Source organism: Coregonus lavaretus (assembly GCF_964263955.1).
Source record: "Coregonus lavaretus genome assembly, chromosome: 24".
Lineage (NCBI taxonomy): Eukaryota > Metazoa > Chordata > Actinopteri > Salmoniformes > Salmonidae > Coregonus > Coregonus lavaretus.
The window spans coordinates 1,342,283-1,362,680 of NC_140011.1; the positions used below are offsets into that span (position 1 = coordinate 1,342,283).

Genomic DNA, 20,398 nt, shown 5'->3' on the forward strand with positions numbered 1-20,398 from the left:
GTGGCCACGCACGACTCCAACACCATCATCAAGTTTGCTGACGACACGACGGTGGTAGGCCTGATCACAGGCGACGATGAGACAGCCTACAAGGAGGAGGTCAGGTGACCTGGAAGTGTGGTGCAGGAACAACAACCTCTCCCTCAACGTCAGTAAGACCAAGGAGCTGATTGTGGACTACAAGAAACGACTGAGCTCTCAACCCGCTCCACTGCAGCCCCTCCACTGCAGCCCCACCATCGACGGGGCTGCAGTGGAGCGGGTCGAGAGCTCAGTCATGAAGAAGGCGCGACAGCGCCTCTTCCCCCTCAGGTGATTGAAAAGGTTTGGCATGGGCCCGCAAATCCTCAAAAAGTTATACAGCTGTACCATTGTGAGCATCTTGACTGGCTGCATCACCGCTTGGTATGGCAATAGCACCACCCTCGATCGCATGTTTTACCTTATGTTATTTTTAGTCTTACATTGTTATAGATTATTGCATTGTTGGGTTTAGAGCTTGCAAGAAAGGGATTTCACTGTACTTGTGCACGTGACATTAAAACTTGAAACTTGAATGGCTATGGCACACTGTTCGCTAAGCCCTGTGTGGCCTAGCATGATATAGCCTAGCACTCTTCTAACATGCTAATGTTATTGGCTATGACACACCGTTAGCCCAGTGTGGCCTAGGCTACTATAGCCTAGCGCACCGCTAACATGCTAATGTATAGCTTTGCCACACTGTTAGCCATGTATGGTCTAGCCTAATATAGCCTAGCGCAACGCTAAAATGCTAATGTAATGGCACACTGTTAGCCATCTGAAGTCTAACATAGCTTATCTCACCGCTAAACACTCAAGGCTCTTTCCTGTCTCTAGGCTACTGTGTGCCATTGATGTAGCCTACAATAAATCCATCACAGGTTTGAGTGGATTTCCACACAATATGCTCTAGTCTAAATCACTAACACTTTGTGAGCATACAGTATAAACATCTTATAAACCATTTAATAGTTTGCTAACTGTAAGTTAGCCATAACCATAACTCGCATTGAGCTCGCATGAGATTTGCAAAACTGCACAGCTGTTCTGTCGTCTCAGACTGAGGCAGGTGTTTCCTTTCCTCCCAGACACAAACATAGTGAAGCCGCTTCCCCCGTCTTTCACACAACAATACCAGATACCAGCTGGTGGGCTGCCGAATCCACCCCCCATTCCAGGAGTATTTCCAGGAGTTCCTAGATCCTAGTTAAAATTACCTGTAAAAATCATGGGACTTCCACTTGGCTCTACAGAGGGGGCAAATGAGCGTCTCGTGGTTCCGCCGGCATTCCTCAGCCCCTGCGAGACAGACAGACACAGACAGACAGAGACGGACAGAGTGACAGACAGAGAGACAGACAGAATTAGCTATACCCCCAGTTTAGATAGGAGACAATGCAACGACTGGCTGTCAAGGAAGTCAAGGCTCCGATAAAATGGAGCAGCAATTAGACTGGAGTTTATAGAGAGAAGAGAAGGGCCAGGGCCTTGGCACGAACATATCAGACTTCTATCGAGGGGGCTATATAGCGTTGGCTGTGTGTGTGTGTGTAGGGGGAAATGGGACAGGAGTAACTGGAGTGGTGCATTGCATATGTGTGTGTGTAAGGTGAACGCCCTAGGCACTGTTTAACCTGAAGGAGGGATACGAGGTATCAACACAGGTATGGGGAGTTTGCACGCTAGTGCCCTCTACTGAAGGACATTAGAATCATACCTGACAAGGCCAATGAACACCGTGTCTCACTGGAAGCCCCGCCTTCCACAGATGATAAACCCGAGGCACATATTAATTCCTTCAAATCAGTACCGCTCTTCACCATGCCCAGAACTGGGCGGCGTGGGGCCGAAACAGGTGTTGTACCTCGTTTCCCTACTTCAGTGAACAGTAGTTATAGTCATAACTGTACGTTCAGCTTTCAGTCAGTCAACTCGGTACAACACAGCTATGGGGATATGAAATCACGCCCCAAGCCGACCCCAGCGGACACTGAATGAAATGGCCTACGGCAGACCACCAAGAGTTCCAACCCGACAGGAAAACCTGCGGCACCCAGGTATTGCGCAATCTGCATGCTGTCTAATGTCCCACTCCTGCCCCAGCCGTAAGCACACTGTGTGCTACACTGGGGGCAGTGACATCCAAGCGATAAAACCTCACAAAAGTGTGTGGTGATGCCCAACTCGCCGCAGAACAAATATCTCCTATAGGTAACCCTTTAAACAACGCCCAGGCTCTGTCGTAGCCAGCCGCGACCGGGAGACCCATGGGGCGGCGCACAATTGGCCCAGCGTCGTCCAGGGTAGGGGAGGGAATGGCCGGCAGGGATGTAGCTCAGTTGGTAGAGCATGGCGTTTGCAACGCCAGGGTTGTGGGTTCGATTCCCACGGGGGGCCAGTATAAAAAATGTTTTTATGATGTATGCACTCACTAACTGTAAGTCGCTCTGGATAAGAGCGTCTGCTAAATGACTAAAATGTAAATGTAAGACGCCGCCAGACCCCTGGTGGAGTGGGCGCGTACAACGTTAGGTAATTCCTGCCTTCTGCTGTCATATGCCAGAGCAATAGCCTCCACAATCCAGTGGGAGAGACGCTGCTTAGAAAGCACTCCACGACGAGCTGGATTAGCAAAACAGACAAAAAGTTTGTCACACAAACATACACCCCTGGTCCGCTCAATGTACATGTGTAACGCTCGTACCGGACAGAGGGCATGTAACCGCTGCTACTCAGAAGCAAACAGCGGAGGCAAAAAGGGAAAAAGCTCAAAAGCTAGAGACCTGTAGGACATAATCATGACCTTAGGGGCGAAGGTTGCATTAGGACGCACAACATCTTAGAGTCCCCAAGGTTGAACTTCATACAGGAGGGGTGAAAGGATAACGCGTGGAGATCTCCAATGTGTTTAGCAGAGGCCAAAGCCACGAGCACAGCGGTCTTGTAGGAGAGGATCTTCAGATCCACAGACTACATCGGTTCAAAGGGGGCCTCACACAGCCCATCCAAAACCAAAGCCAAATCCCAAGTGGGCACGATAGGTTTAGAAACAGGTCACACACCTTTTAAAAACCGCACGCCAGAGGATGAGCCCCTGGAGTGGCATCATCAATTCCCACATGACACGCTGAAATAGCTGCCATATACACCTTCAAGGTGGAGAATGAACGGCCCTGCTCGAGAGCTCTGAAAATGAACAATTCCTTTATTTTGGCACCAAAGCTCGAACGCCCGCCACTTATATCCATCCAACCCTCTCGTGGACTGTATAGTAGAAATAACGTTCAGAGGTTAACCCCTTGCTATCAAATCGGACCTATCAGGGGCACAATGAGAGGGAAAGATCTAGGGAAACAAGGGAAACTACAAGGAGCTTGCAGAGGTAATTGCACGATACAGTGCTTTACTTGCTGAGCATAAGGAAGTTTCTACTGTCTTCTCTGGGATATCGAAATCAATTCAGAATGATTTGATAGCTTCCACCGCATCATTCATTAAAAGTGAGATTAAAAGAGAGGTTGATGCAGGGCAAAAGAATGAAACCTACTTTGATGTGTCAAGTGGGCGAGATGTGCAGTCTGTGTTTGACTTTGTGAATTCTGGGATGTCTGAGATTAACTTCATAGAGAAACTTGTTGCCCAAACCTTTGATGGCGCTTCTGTAATGGAATGTATCTGCTATTTGTATTTGCAGCTAAGTCCTGTCCTGTTCCCTGATTAACCTTTTCACGCGTGAGTTCCATATATCTCTAGCGGTCGCGCCAGTGTGAGTTGTTTTATGCACGTGATGTCAGAATGCACTCACTGTTCCAAAATGTGATTGTTACGCAACAGGACAGTTAACCCGCACTGCCTGCTAATTAACTATAGGCTATGTTTCAAATAGTCAATTTCTAATTATTTGAATAATAAATAGTCAATTTCTAATTATTATTATTATTTTCTAACAACAGTTTGAATTGAGGTGTGTTCCGCCTCCTCATTAATTCACATAGAAGTAGCCCATTTCACTGTTGCGGACAATTTATGTTTGAGGCTTTACTAAGCCGGACAAACTTCTCTCGAGGAGAGCCCAAGCACTTCCCCACTATTACCACAGATCAAGTATGCAGACATTTGTTTTACTTACAAATAATAACTTCGGACATGTGTGCGTTCCTATCAAAGTAAGTGCCTTATTTTCTGTATATCGTGTTGTCGTTTCTACTGTAGCATATGTACAGTGCATTGGGAAAGTATTCAGACCCCTTGACTTTTTCCACATTTTGTTACGTTACAGCCTTATTCTAAAATGGATTAAACTGTTTTTTTCCAATTATCAATCTATACACAATACCCATAATGACAAAGCAAACACAAGTTTTTAGAAAAAAAAACGTTAATATAACATTTACATAAGTATTCAGAGCCTTTACTCAGTACTTTGTTGAAGAACCATTGACAACGATTACTGCCTCGAGTCTTCTTGGGTATGACGCTACAAGCATTTGGGGAGTTTCTCCCATTCTTCTCTGCAGATCCTCTCAAGCTCTGTCAGGTTGGATGGGGAGCGTCGCTGCACAGCTATTTTCAGGTCGCTCCAAAGATGTTCGATCGGGTTCAAGTCCAGGCTCTGGTTGGGCCACTCAAAGACATTCAGAGACTTGTCCTGGAGCCACTATTGCGTTGTATTGGCTGTGTGCTTAGGGTCATTGTCCTGACTAGTATCCCAGTCCCTGCTGTTGAAAAACATCCCCACAGCATGATAATGCCACCAGTTTTTTATTTTTAATGATGGGGTATTGAGAAACAAGATTCTTTGGTCTGATGAAACCAACATTGAAGTCTTTGGCCTGAACGCCAAAAGTCACGTCTGGAGGAAACCTGGCACCACCCCTATGGTGAACCATGGTGGTGGTAGCATCATGCTTTGGGGATGTTTTTCAGCGTCAGGGACTGGGAGACTAGTCAGGATCGAGAGAAAGATGGACAGAGAGATCCTTGATGAAAACCTGCTCCAGAGCGCTCAGGACCTCAGACTGGGGTGAAGATTCACCTTCCAACAGGACAACGACCCTAAGCACTCAGCGAAGACAATACAGGGGCCAGTCTCCAGACCTGAACCCAATAGAAAATCTTTGGAGGGAGCTGAAAGTCCGTATTGCCCAGCGACAGCCCCGAAACCTGAAGGATCTGGAGAAGGTCTGTATGGAGGAGTGGGCCAAAATCCCTGCTGCAGTGTGTGCAAACCTGGTCAAGACCTACAGGAAATGTATGATCTCTGTAATTGCAAACAAAGGTTTCTGTACCAAATATTAAGTTCTGCTTTTCTGATGTATCAAATACTTATGTCATGCAAAATGAATTACTTAAAAATCATACAATGTGATTTTCTGGATTTTTGTTTTAGATTCCATCTCTCACAGTTGAAGTGTACCTATGATAAAAATTACAGACCTCTACATGCTTTGTAAGTAGGAAAACCTGCAAAATCGGCAGTGTATCAAATACTTGTTCTCCCCACTGTATTTATGTATGATGCTAAGCTACAGGACTGTTTTGCTAGCACAGACTATAATATGTTCCGGGATTCTTCCGATGGCATTGAGGAGTACACAACATCAGTCACATCAATAAGTGCATCGATGACGTCGTCCCCACAGTGACCGTACGTACATACCCCAACCAGAAGCCATGGATTACAGGCAACGTCCTCACTGAGCTAAAGGGTAGAGCTGCCGCTTTCAAGGAACGGGACTCTAACCCGGACGCTTATAAGAAATCCAGCTATGCCCTCAGACGAACCATCAAAGAGTCAATACAGGACTAAGATTGAATCGTACTACACCGTCTCTGACGCTCGTCGGATGTGGCAGGGCTTGCAAACTATTACAGACTACAAAGGGAAGCACAGCCGCGAGCTGCCCAGTGACACGAGCCTACCAGACGAGCTAAATCACTTCTATGCTCGCTTCGAGGCAAGCAACACTGAAGCATGCATAAGAGCATCAGCTGTTCTGGATGACTATGTGATCACGCTCTCCGTAGCCGATGTGAGTAAGACTTTTAAGCAAGTCAACATTCACAAGGCCGCAGGGCCAGACGGATTACCAGGACGCGTACACCGAGCATGCGCTGACCAACTGGCAAGTGCCTTCACTGACATTTTCATCATGTCCCTGACTGAGTCTGTAATACCTACATGTTTCAAGCAGACCACCATAGTCCCTGTGCCCAAGAAAACTAAGATAACCTGCCTAAATGACTACCGACCCATAGCACTCACGTCTGTAGCCATGAAGTGCTTTGAAAGGCTGGTCATGGCTCACATCAATACCATTATCCCAGAAACCCTAGACCCACTCCAATTTGCATACCACCCCAACAGATCCACAGATGATGCAATCTCTATTGCACTCCACACTGCCCTTTCCCACCTGGACAAGAGGAACACCTACGTGAGAATGCTATTCATTGACTACAGCTCAGCGTTCAACACCATAATGCCCTCAAAACTCATCACTAAGCTAAGGACCCTGGACGAAACACCTCCCTCTGCAACTGGATCCTGGACTTCCTGACGGGCCGCCCCCAGGTGGTAAGGGTAGGTAACAACACATCGGCCACGCTGATACTCAACACGGGGGCCCCTCAGGGGTGTGTGCTCAGTTCCCTCCTGTACTCCCTGTTCACTCATGGCTGCATGGCCAGGCACGACTCCAACACCGTCATTAAGTTTGCCGATGACACAACAGCGGTAAGCCTGATCACCGACAACGATGAGACAGCCTATAATTGAGGAGGTCAGAGACCTGGCCATGTGGTGCCAGGATAACAACCTCTCCCTCAACGTGATCAAGAAAAAGGAGATGATTGTGGACTACAGGACAGAAAAGAGGTCTGAGCATGCCCCCATTCTCATCGACGGGGCTTTAGTGGAACAGGTTGAGTGCTTCAAGTTCATTGGTGTCCACATCACCATCAAACTATCATGGTCCAAACACACCAAGACAGTTGTGAAGAGGGCAGGACAAAGCCTATTCACCCTCAGGAGGCTGAAAAGATTTGGCATGGGTCCTCAGATCCTCAAAAAGTTATACAGCTGCACCATCGAGAGCATCCTGACTGGTTACATCACTGCCTGGTATGGCAACTGCTCAGCCTCTGACCGCAAGGCACTACAGAGGGTAGTGCGTACGGCCCAGTACATCACTGGGGCCAAGCTTCCTGCCATCCAGGACCGCTATACCAGGCGGTGTCAGAGGAAGGCCCTCAAAATTGTCAAAGACTCCAGCCACCCTAGTCATAGACTGTTCTCTCTGCTACCGCACGGCAAGCGGTAACGGAGTGCCATCTAGGTCCAAAAGGCTTCTTAACAGATTCTACTCCCAAGCCATAAGACTCCTTAACAGCTAATCATGGCTACCCTGACTATTTGCATTGTCCCCCCACCCCACCCCCTCTTTTACGCTGCTGCTACTCTCTGTATATTATAATAATAATATAATATGCCATTTAGCAGACACTTTTATCCAATGCCACTTACAGTCATTTGTGCATACATTTTTACGTATGGGTGGTCCCGGGGATCGAACCCACTACCCTGGCGTTACAAGCGCCACGCTCTACCAATTGAGCTACAGAGGACCATTATCTATGCATAGCCACTTTAACTCTACCCACATGTACATATTACCTCAATTACATCGACTAACATGTGCCCCCGCACATTGACTCTGTACCGGTACCCCCTGTATATAGCCTCGCTACTGTTATTTTATTTTACTGCTGCTCTTTAATTATTTTTATTTTTTATTAATCTATTTTCTACTTAACACTTATTTTTCTTAAACTGCATTGTTGGTTAAGGGCTTGTAAGTAAGCATTTCACTGTTGTATTCGGCGCATGTCGCAAATACCATTTTATTTTATTTCATTTGAAATAATGCATTCCGATTATTGCAGGGATTGTAATGGACACCTATGTGTGTAAAATACTTTTTTGAAGGTTGCACTGATTATGATGAGCTAATGCTAAGCTATTTGCCAGCTATGTGTGGCGCCATGTTTGTTGACATTATACAATGCATTCTGGGTGTCACGTAAACGTCTGTCAAACCAAAGATGTTATAATGAGGTGAAGGAATGTTTCACTCATGTTTCGAGTAAACTTCCGGAAGTGAATGAAGGGAAGTGAATGATTGTAGATGACACACCCCCTTCAACATGCATCCTGCAAACAGACCAAACTCATCTTGTCTCCTCTTATTATCTTTGGTTGACGTGAAAAAACAAACATAGTGGGGCGCACAAACTACCCATCCTCGGATTACTTAGAAAGTGTTTTACTCAATTATTTCGATCAATTGTTTCGATCACAGTTCCCGCTCAGCCCAGTCAGCCCAGTCAAAACTGTTCGCTGCTCTGGCACCCCAATGGTGGAACAAGCTCCCTCACGACGCCAGGACAGCGGAGTCACTGACCACCTTCCGGAGACACTTGAAACCCTACCTCTTTAAATAATACCTGGGATAGTATAAAAGTAATCCTTCTACCCCCCCCCCCCCCCCCCCCACCCCACCCCCACAAAATATATAAAATAATAATTAAACATTTAATTAAAACATTTAAATAAATTGTAAAGTGCTTGTCCCACTGGCTATCATAAGGTGAATGCACCAATTTGTAAGTCACTCTGGATAAGAGCGTCTGCTAAATGACGTAAATGTAAATGTAATTGTGAGCTCACCCGTGATGTGATGAATTGTAAATAATAATTGCTATTAGCTAATTCATATTGTGGTTTCTGTCAGCCGAGAGTTAGCTAAATATGACCGCTTGTGTTACGCCAATCTTTCCTCAGTTAGCGCTAGGACTAATGTAGCCTACATTTTCCGGTTTGGATGACCTTTGTTATGCTGTCGCTACTTCTGTGAATGTCTGAACATTGCATCCAAAAATAAACTGGTCACATTCAGGACATAACTTTGTAAGGACTGTGTTTGTGCAAGATGTTTCTGTGAAAAAACAGTGTAGCCAGCTCAAACGCTGACTGTTGCGTCAATCGAAACTGGACATTCTAAATAAGCGTCCTAATCACACCGGTTTGAGTGTACGCTGCAGGGACCACTATAGAATGATCACACCCATTTGTTGGTACGTGTCAAAGGGTTAAGAGGGGATGACCACTACACTCAAATATCAGTGTCAACTCTTTGATATGAACAGGCCCCCTGTAGCTCAGTTGGTAGCGCATGGCGCTTGCAACGCCAGGGTTGTGGGTTCATTTCCCACGGGGGGCCAGTATGAAAATGTATGCACACACTAACTGTAAGTCGCTCTGGATAAGAGCGTCTGCTAAAATGACTAAAATGTTTTAAAAAACTGAAGCCATGTCTCATGTGCCCTCTCATCCACTGGCGCATTGAATGTTTCCTCTCCAAGCACTGTGAGTGGCCCTGTCAATTTTCTCTCATTACTGTATGTAGTCAATCACATACACAAACACAATCACATTATTACAAATCAATGTGATTTTAATCCTCACTTGGACTAACTCATTATTAGCTATTTTGTCTAGCTGTGTTGTGTTATTGTTTTTTGCCTTCTCAGTCAAATCCGGTCATGCCCTCAGTGGAAGAGTTGAGCTCTTTTCCAACACCATCCATCCATAATGAGCCTGTCCTGCACTGAAGCCTCTGAATACCTCAACCCCTGTCCTGCACTGAAGTCAAAAGCCTCTGAACACCTCAACTCATGCCTCATCCCCTCATTCAATCACTGCTGTGATCCCTTCCCAACACTGTGTAAGTAGCCATCTCTTGTTTGGATAAATACCATAGTAGACCAGCAACTAACACAATCTAATTATTACACATACACATCAATGATTTCACTCCTTGTTTGGACTAACTCATTCTTAGCTATTCTGTTTAACTGTGTTGTGTTGTTGTTTTTTGTTTCCCCAGTCAACTCCTGTCCTGCTCTCAGTGGAAGAGGAAGAGCTCTTCTCCAACACCATCCCTCCATGATGAACCTGTCCTGCATTGAAGCCTCTGAACACCTCAACCCCTGTCCTGCACTGAAGTCAAGCCTCTGCACTGAAGTCAAGCCTCTAAAAACCCCAACTCATGCCTCATACCCTCATTTAATCACTGCTGTGATCCCTTCTCAACCCTGTAAGTAGCCCTCTCATTCAAACACCCCATAATATCTGACTATAAATGTCTTTATTAAATGTTTTAGGTTAAAATCATTTGAAACACACTTTGTCGTCTCTGTGCGTTCCGCGCCTATACCGTGGGTCTCCCATCCTCCTCAATTTGTCAAGTCACCAGCTTCCACTGTTTTTGATAATGTACAGTTGTACTCACAGATGGACATGCAGTGGTGGTGCAGCTTGTTCCTGCAGCCCTCCTCACACACAGTCAGACTCTCCTCGTCCAGCATGTCCAACAGACAGATAGGACACATCTGCTCCTCCTCATCCTTCAGACTACTGACAGAGAGGGGGGAGAGAGGGAAAGATGGATAGAGAGAGAGAGAAATCGATAAAGGGAAAGAAAGAGGGATGAAGAAAGACATGGGAGATTGGGACAGAGAGAGAGAGAGAGAGAGATGGGAGAGAAAGATTAAGAGACAGAGAGACGGTAAAAGAGAGGAAAGATACAGATACTGGCTAAATTAGACACAAATTAGACACATTTTCTCTCCAAAGACTTTTAATGTAAAAATCTAAAACATCTATCAAAACTTGTATCAAAATACAACTTGGACGTATTCAAGGGCCTTCTGGTAAAATACATTTTACAGTACAACATCTGTACCTGGTGTATGTATCTGTGTGCATTGTGTGCGATTTGACTGTTCATGTGCATGCGTGTGTGCGTGTGTCTATTCTACCTGCTCTCGTTGCTGGAGGTGCCGGAGGTGCTGGATGGACAGGACGTGTGGGGGTTAGACATGCGCGACACAAACTTCTGGATGGTGTTGCGCGATGGCGCCTTAATGCGTGAACTGCGGCGATTGTGGTACTTCTGGAACAAGCTCTCCACCTGGATGACGTAGAGAAAATGACACAGTTAGACGCGGATCTTGGGTCAGTTTAGCATTTTCCCCACTTATGATTAAGGCTGGGATTGGGGCAGAGGAAGCTGATCGTAGATCTGTACCTAGGGGAAACTTCACCCCGGAACCAGTTAGTCATAGAGGTCAACCTTAACCATCATGAAGTATCTACGTATATATCTAAAGTGCATTCAAGACATTGCAAGTCACTGAAAGTTATCCTCAATGTAAATGTAAATATTCTAAAATTGACATACAGTGAGGGAAAAAAGTATTTGATCCCCTGCTGATTTTGTAAATTTGCCCACTGACAAATAAATAATCACTCTATCATTTTAATGGTAGGGTTATTTGAACAGTGAGAGACAGAATAACAACAAAGAAATCCAGAAAAAGCACATGTCAAAAATGTTATAAATTGATTTGCATTTTAATGAGGGAAATAAGTATTTGACCCCCTCTCAATCAGAAAGATTTCTGGCTCCCAGGTGTCTTTTATACAGGTAACGAGCTGAGATTAGGAGCACACTCTTAAAGGGAGTGCTCCTAGTCTCAGTTTGTTACCGGTATAAAAGACACCTGTCTACAGAAGCAATCAATCAATCAGATTCCAAACTCTCCACCATGGCCAAGACCAAAGAGCTCTCCAAGGATGTCAGGGACAAGATTGTAGACCTACACAAGGCTGGAATGGGCTACGAGACCATCGCCAAGCAGCTTGGTAAGAAGGTGACAACATTTGGTGCGATTATTCGCAAATGGAAGAAACACAAAAGACTGTCAATCTCCCTCGGCCTGGAATCAGCCCAGAACTACACAGGAGGATCTTGTCAATGATCTCAAGGCAGCTGGGACCATAGTCACCAAGAAAACAATTGGTAACACACTACGCCGTGAAGGACTGAAATCCTGCAGCGCCCGCAGGCCCGTCTGAAGTTTGCCAATGAACATCTGAATGATTCAGAGGAGAACTGGGTGAAAGTGTTGTGGTCAGATGAGACCAAAATCGAGCTCTTTGGCATCAACTCGACTCGCCGTGTTTGGAGGAGGAGGAATGCTTTACAGAGAGGTCAAATACTTATTTCCCTCATTAAAATGCAAATCAATTGATAAAATTTTTGACATGCGTTTTAGTGGATTTTTTTGTTGTTATTCTGTCTCTCACTGTTCAAATAAACCTACCATTCAAATTATAGATTGATCACGTCTTTGTCAGTGGGAAAACGTACAAAATCAGCAGGGGATCAAATACTTTTTTCCCCTCAATGTACTCTAGCTCTGAAGTTTTTTGAAAATTGGTCATTACAAACAATGGGTTCAACAAATCATGTTCACCCTTTCACACTATTGTGCTGACCCGAACCATACTGTGCTGGCACGGATATTGCCTTACCACATTGTCCTGTCTAGCACAGTTCCAGCACTATGGTGGATCCATAACCAGGCCAGCACTATACAGCTCAGTAGTGAGAAAGGGGAATTATACAGATTGGTTAGTGGGCACATCGGTAGGTTACTGGAAGGTTACCTCAAAGTTTTTGAGGGTTTTCCTCCAGAGCAAGGGGTCTGAGGGCTCCAGCTGGAAGACTCGGAGCATGACGAAGAGGATGTGGATACAAAATGCCCCTCGGCCACAGCTACAGGTCTACAGAGAGAGGGGAGGATGAACGCAGACCGGGGGTTACTCACGAATGTGTATGTATATACATACAGTGGTCACATACAGTGGGGGAAAAAAAGTATTTAGTAAGCCACCAATTGTGCAAGTTCTCCCACTTAAAAAGATGAGAGAGGCCTGTAATGTTCATCATAGGTACAACTCAACTATGACAGACAAAATGAGAAAAACAATTCCAGAAAATCACATTGTAGGACTTTTTATGAATTTATTTGCAAATTATGGTGGAAAATAAGTATTTGGTCAATAACAAAAGTTTCTCAATACTTTGTTATATACCCTTTGTTGACAATGACACAGGTCAAACGTTTTCAGTAAGTCTTCACAAGGTTTTCACACACTGTTGCTGGCATTTTGGCCCATTCCTCCATGCAGATCTCCTCTAGAGCAATAATGTTTTGGGGCTGTCGCTGGGCAACACAGACTTTCAACTCCCTCCAAAGATTTTCTATGGGGTTGAGATCTGGAGACTGGCTAGGCCACTCCAGGACCTTGAAATGCTTCTTACGAAGCCACTCCTTCGTTGCCCGGGCGGTGTGTTTGGGATCATTGTCATGCTGAAAGACCCAGCCACGTTTCATCTTCAATGCCCTTGCTGATGGAAGGAGGTTTTCACTCAAAATCTCACGATACATGGCCCCATTCATTCTTTCCTTTACACGGATCAGTCGTCCTGGTCCCTTTGCAGAAAAACAGCCCCAAAGCATGATGTTTCCACCCCCATGCTTCACAGTAGGTATGGTGTTCTTTGGATGCAACTCAGCATTCTTTGTCCTCCAAACACGACGAGTTGAGTTTTTACCAAAAAGTTCTATTTTGGTTTCATCTGACCATATGACATTCTCCCAATCCTCTTCTGGATCATCCAAATGCACTCTAGCAAACTTCAGACGGGCCTGGACATGTACTGGCTTAAGCAGGGGGACACGTGTGGCACTGCAGGATTTGATTCCCTGTTACTGATGGTAGGCTTTGTTACTTTGGTCCCAGCTCTCTGCAGGTCATTCACTAGGTCCCCCCGTGTGGTTCTGGGATTTTTGCTCACCGTTCTTGTGATCATTTCGACCCCACGGGGTGAGATCTTGCGTGGAGCCCCAGATCGAGGGATATTATCAGTGGTCTTGTATGTCTTCCATTTCCTAATAATTGCTCCCACAGTTGATTTCTTCAAACCAAGCTGCTTACCTATTGCAGATTCAGTCTTCCCAGCCTGGTGCAGGTCTACAATGTTGTTTCTGGTGTCCTTTGACAGCTCTTTGGTCTTGGCCATAGTGGAGTTTGGAGTGTGACTGTTTGAGGTTGTGGACAGGTACAGTACTTATTTTCCACCATAATTTGCAAATAAATTAATAAAAAATCCTACAATGTGATTTTCTGGATTTTTTTCCCCTCCATTTGTCTGTCATAGTTGACGTGTACCTATGATGAAAATTACAGGCCTCTCTCATCTTTTTAAGTGGGAGAACTTGCACAATTGGTGGCTGACTAAATACTTTTTTCCCCCACTGTACACACGTGCATACACACACGGTCATAAATGGTCAGACACAGATACACACACACTCCATTATGGTCACATGCACGAGGTCATAAATTGCCAAACAGACACACAAGTCACTCAGGAGAGCCCAATTTCATATACAGAGATTAATAATCATTGGGTGCATTCCAAATGGCACCATAGTCCCCATATAGTGCACTACTTTTGACAAAAATAGTGCACTATATTGGAAGCAGGGTGCCATTTGGGACTTAGACCTTTACATTTACATTTACATTTTAGTCATTTAGCAGACGCTCTTATCCAGAGCGACTTACAGTTAGTGAGTGCATACATTATATTTTTCATACTGGCCCCCCGTGGGAATCGAACCCACAACCCTGGCGTTGCAAATGCCATGCTCTACCAACTGAGCTACATCCCTGCCGGCCATTCCCTCCCCTACCCTGGACGACGCTGGGCCAATTGTGCGCCGCCCCATGGGTCTCCCGGTCACGGCCGGCTACGACAGAGCCTGGATTCGAACCAGGATCTCTAGTGGCACAGCTAGCACTGCGTTAGTAAGAGGCAATGGAGCTCTACATCAATCCAGCTCTATAGTAGCAAATGGCTGGGTAAACAAAACAAGCTGGCCAATGTACAAGTGAAGTAAATTCTTAAAGGGATACTTCAGGATTTTGGCAATGAAGCTCTTTATCTACTTCCCCAGAGTAAGAGGAACTCATGGATATATTTTTTTATGTCTCTGCCAGCAGTTTGAAGGAAGTTGCTAACTAGCGTTAGCGCAATTGCTAACTGATGTTAGCGCAATGACTGGAAGTCTATGGTAACTGTCAGCATGCTAGTAGATACCATAGATGTCTAGTCATTGCGCTAACGCTAGTTAGCATTGGCGCGCGAAGCTACCTCTTAACTTCCTTCATACTGGATGCAGAGACATAAAAATGGTATCCATGAGTTCATCGGACTCTGTGGAAGTAGATAAAGGGCTTCATTGCCAAAGTCCAAGTATCCCTTTAAAACTCAAATCTATTGCTGTAAATGCAATTTGGTAAAAGCTGGGGTCCTTGTTGCAGCCTAGCCTCAATCTAGCCAGACAGTTGGAATCTCGCAAACTTGCATCAGCTAAATCAAACTGACACAAAACGCCAAATTCCAAATCAACCCCAAGTCTAGCTACGTATACATTTGAAAGGACTGTATAAGTATAATAGGCAATATGGTGACCTTCCTTCTGATAGGCTAGGTGGAAATTCTGTAATATTGATAACACCTATCCAATAATTGTAATTACCTAGAGGGTAGAGGGAGTCGATTTGAAATTGAGCGTGAGTCTTTTAATTCTGTCTAATCTTTTTTCATTGGTCTGAGTGGACAGCGAGCACTTCTTACCTGTGGGCCAATGAACACTCTGTATTTGTTGTCAGGGCTGTCTCCTCCAATCAGGAAGGAGTTGGGGCCTATCTGCTGCAGTAGGTAGAGGCGTGCTCTCATGACCTTGTTGACACGGCGACTGGTCTCCTCGGGACTGTAGGGGGAGAAACCGTCTGGGGAGGGCACCCGGCGAGGGGGCGTCACCCTGCCACTCTGAAACTACACAACAACAAAATTACATCAACATTAGATCAAGACAGCCTCAGACAAAAACTAGTCTTAATCCTCTCCCATTCATAGTTATATGGGTTTGCTTTATTGTCTAATAAATAGTCACTTAGGACTTAACAGTTCTTCAAACCCAAAGTGAAGAGGATTAATATCCAATCAATGGTATATTATTATCAAATGTCTTGCATTCTCGTGTTTCATTAACTCACATCGTAGTTCATCGTTATATTATTATTATTATTATCACTGCATTCTTGGGAAAGAGCTCTGAAGTCAAGGTAAGAATTTCACTGTACTGTTTTACACCTGTTCTATCCTGTGCACGTGGCGAATACACTTTGAAACTATATGTTTATGTATTCTCAAATACTATGAAGTACGCTTAAACACGTAGCTGACGTTCTCATATATGTGTGTGTGTGTGTGTGTGTGTGTGTGTGTGTGTGTGTGTGTGTGTGCATGCTATGTACAGTACCAGTGCAAAGTTTGGACACACCTGCTCATTCCAGGGTTTTTCTTTATTTTGACTATTTTCTACATTGTAGAATAACAGTGAAGACATCAAAACTATGAAATAACACATTTGGAAAAATTTAGTAACCAAAAAGTGTTAAACAAATCTAAATATATCTTATATTTGCAACGCCAGGGTTGTGGGTTCGATTCCCACAGGGGGTATGAAAAAAAAAAAAAAAAAGTATGCACTAACTGTAAGTCGCTCTGGATAAGAGCGTCTGCTAAATGACTAAAATGTACATGTAAATCTATCCTCAGAGTTCGTACTGCTTGGTGACCGAAACTGGGATATGCTTAACACCCCGGCCATCCTACAATCCAAATTATCAAGGAACCTACCAGGTACAACCCTAAATCCGTAAACATGGGCACCCTCTAAATACACCTCCGCTGTCTTCAACCAGGGCCTCAGCGATCACTGCCTTATTGCCTGCATCCATAACGGGTCCGCGGTCAAACGACCACCCCTCATCAATGTCAAACGCTCCCTAAAACACTTTAGCGAGCAGGCCTTCCTAATTGATCTGGCCCAGTTATCCTGGATGGATATCGATCTCATTCCGTCAGTAGAGGATGCCTGGTTGTTCTTTAAAAGTGCTTTCCTCTCAATCTTAAATAAGCATGCCCCATTAAAAAAATTCAGAACTAAGAACAGATTTGACTGCCCTTGACCAGCACAAAAACATCCTGTGGCGTACTGCATTAGCATCGAATAACCCCTACGATATGCAACTCTACAGGGAAGTTAGGAACCAATATACACAAGCAGTTAGGAAAGCAAAGGCTAGCTTTTTCAAACTGAAATGTGCATCCTTGTAGCACTAACTCCAAAAAGTTTTGGGACACTGTAAAGTCCATGGAGAATAAGAGCACCTCCTCCCAGCTGCCCACTGCACTGAGGCTAGGAAACACTATCACCACCGATAAATCTACAATAATCGAGAATTTCACCAAGCATTTTGCTACGGCTGGCCATGCTTTCCACCTGGCTACCACTACCCCCGCCACCAGCTCTGCACCCTCCGCTGCAACTTGCCCATGCCCCTCCCCTCCCGCTTCTCCTTCACACAAATTCCGACAGCTGATGTTCTGAAAGAGCTGAAAAATCTGGACCTCTACAAATCAGCTGGGCAAGACAATCTGGACCCTTTCTTTCTAAAATTAGCCGCCGAAATTGTCGCAACCCCTATTACTAGCCTGTTCAACCTCTCTTTCATAACGTCTGAGGTCCCCAGAGATTGGAAAGCTGCCGCGGTCATCCCCATCTTCGAAGGGGGTGACACTCTAGATCCAAACTGTTACAGACCTATATCCATCCTGCCCTGCCTTTTGAAAGTTTTTTGAAAGCCAAGTTAACAAACAGATCACTGACCATTTCGAATCACACCGTACCTTCTCCGCTAAGCAATCCGGTTTCCGAGCTGGTCATCAGCCACGCTCAAGGTCCTAAACGATATTATAACCGCGATCGATAATAGACAGTACTGTGCAGCCGTCTTCATTTACCTGGCCAAGGCTTTCGACTCTGTCAACCGCCGCATTCTTATTGGCAGACTAAATAGCCTTGGTTTCTCAAATGACTGCCTCGCCTGGTTCACCAACTACTTCTCAGATAGAGTTCAATGTGTCAAATCGGAGGGCCTGTTGTCTGGACCTATGGCAGTCTCTATGGGGGTGCCACAGGGTTCAATTCTTGGGCCGACTCTTTTCTCTGTGTATATCAATGATGTCGCTCTTCAATCATACGCTCTTCAATCATACGGTGCCGGCACCCGCCCACCCGACTAGAATCACTACTCTCGACGGGTCTGACCTAGAGTATGTGGACAACTACAAATACCTAGGTGTCTGGTTAGACTGTAAACATTAAGCATCTCCAATCCAAAGTTAAATCTAGAATCGGCTTCCTATTTCGCAACAAAGCCTCCTTCACTCATGCTGCCAAACATGCCCTCGTAAAACTGACTATCCTACCGATCCTTGACTTCGGCGATGTCATTTACAAAATAGCATCCAACACTCTACTCAGCAAATTGGATGTAGTCTATCACAGTGCCATCCGTTTTGTCACCAAAGTCCCATATACTACCCACCACTGTGACCTGTACGCTCTTGTTGGCTGGTCCTCACTACATATTTGTTGCCAAACCCACTGGCTCCAGGCCATCTATAAATCACTGCTAGGCAAATCCCCGTCTTATCTTAGCTCATTGGTCACCAAAGCAACACCCACCCGTAGTATGCACTCCAGCAGGTATATCTCACTGGTCATCCCCAAAGCCAACACCTCCTTTGGCCGCCATTCCTTCCAGTTTTCTGCTGCCAATGACTGGAACGAACTGCAAAAATCTCTGAAGCTGGAGACTCTTATCTCCCTCACTAACTTTAAGCATCAGTTGTCAGAGCACCTTACCGATCACTGCACCTGTACACAGCCCATCTGAAATTAGCCCACCCAACTACCTCATCCCCATATTGTTATTTATTTTGCTCATTTGCACCCCAGTATCTCTATTTGCACATCATCTCTTGCACATCTATCATTCCAGTGTTAAAACTAATTGTAATTATTTTGCACTATGGCCTATTTATTGCCTTACCTCCATAACATACACAAAAATGTATGCACGCATGACTGTAAGTCGCTTTGGATAAAAGCGTCTGCTAAATGGCATATTATTATTATAACTTGCTACATTTGCACACACTGTATATATATTTTCTGTTGTATTTTTTACTTTATGTTTTGTTTTACCCCATATGTAACTCTGTGTTGTTGTTTTTATTGCACTGCTTTGCTTTATCTTGGCCAGGTCGCAGTTGTAAATGAGAACTTGTTCTCAACTGGCTTACCTGGTTAAATAAAGGTGAAATCAAAAAAATAATTGGGGCTTCAATTTCTGAGGCTGGTAACTCTAATGAACTTATCCTCTGCAGCAGAGGTAACTCTGGGTCTTCAATTCCTGTGGCGGTCCTCATGAGAGCCAGTTTCATGATAGCGCTTGATGGTTTTTGCAACTGCACTTGAAGAAACCTTCAAAGTTCTTGAAATGTTCTGTATTGACTGACCTTCATGTCTTAAAGTAATGATGGACTGTCGTTTCTCTTTGCTTATTAGAGCTGTTCTTGTCATAATATGGACTTGGTCTTTTACCAAATAGGGCTATCATCTGTATACCCCCCCTACCTTGTCACAACACAACTGATTGGCTCAAACGCATTAAGAAGGAAATAAATTCCACAAATTAACTTTTAAGAAGGCACACCTGTTAATTAAAATGCATTCCTGGTGACTACCTCATGAAGCTGGTTGAGAGAATGTTTAACACTTTTTTGGTCACTATATGATTCCATATGTGTTATTTCATAGTTTTGATATCTTCAATATTATTCTACAATGTAAAAAATAGCAAAAATGAAGAAAAACCCTTGAATGAGTAGGTGTGTCCAAACTTTTGACTGGTAGTGTATGTATGTGTGTGTGGCTACTCACTGGCACGGGCGAGGCCCTCTTCCTGTGCACCCCTGGGGACTCAGGCTTCCCACAGGCCCTGCCAGAGGAAGAGGAGGAGGAAGAGGGGGGTCCGGGGGAGGGGCTGCATCGGCCACTACTCTGCTGGGGGGAGGCGCTGGTAGGCGTGTCGCATTCCGCCTCGGCCCCCTTGCAGCCTGCCTCGCTCCCGTCCAGTTGCATGGGGACGGGCTTCACCACCTAAGGGGGGAAGGAGGGAGAGGGGGAGAGGGGAGTGGGAAGTCAGTATGTGGTTTGGGGGCCAAATAACAGTAGTCCCATTACAGTGGCTTAATGAAAAATCCGCCTACCCACTCCTGTAGATCTTAGAGAATTGGCAAGGTGGAAGTATTATGGTGACATTCCCACCCAGTCAATCAGAAGGCAAGACGTACAGTGCCTTGCAAAAGTATTCATCCCTCTTGGCATTTTTCCTATTTTGTTGCATGTAATTTAAATTGATTTTTATTTGGATTTCATGTAATGGACATACACACAATCGTCCAAATTGGTGAAG

At 45.0% G+C, this 20,398-nt stretch overlaps 1 protein-coding gene across 4 annotated transcripts in view; it reads right to left on the bottom strand.

Annotated features, from left to right (window-relative positions):
* LOC311100102 (mitogen-activated protein kinase kinase kinase 1-like) overlaps positions 1-20,398 on the bottom strand; it is a 116,664-nt gene that overhangs the window by 39,754 nt on the left and 56,512 nt on the right. For 3 of the 4 annotated variants that reach the window (XM_084140848.1, XM_084140846.1, XM_084140849.1), the window contains exons 3-8: positions 19,864-20,082; positions 15,642-15,842; positions 12,599-12,715; positions 10,906-11,057; positions 10,377-10,501; positions 1,242-1,323 (exon numbers count right to left, since the gene is read on the bottom strand). In XM_084140848.1, coding sequence (XP_083996974.1) covers positions 1,242-1,323; positions 10,377-10,501; positions 10,906-11,057; positions 12,599-12,715; positions 15,642-15,842; positions 19,864-20,082 — 896 coding nt within the window. The remainder of the gene's footprint in view (positions 1-1,241; positions 1,324-10,376; positions 10,502-10,905; positions 11,058-12,598; positions 12,716-15,641; positions 15,843-19,863; positions 20,083-20,398) is intronic. The other variant, XM_084140847.1, reaches the window with a different exon arrangement.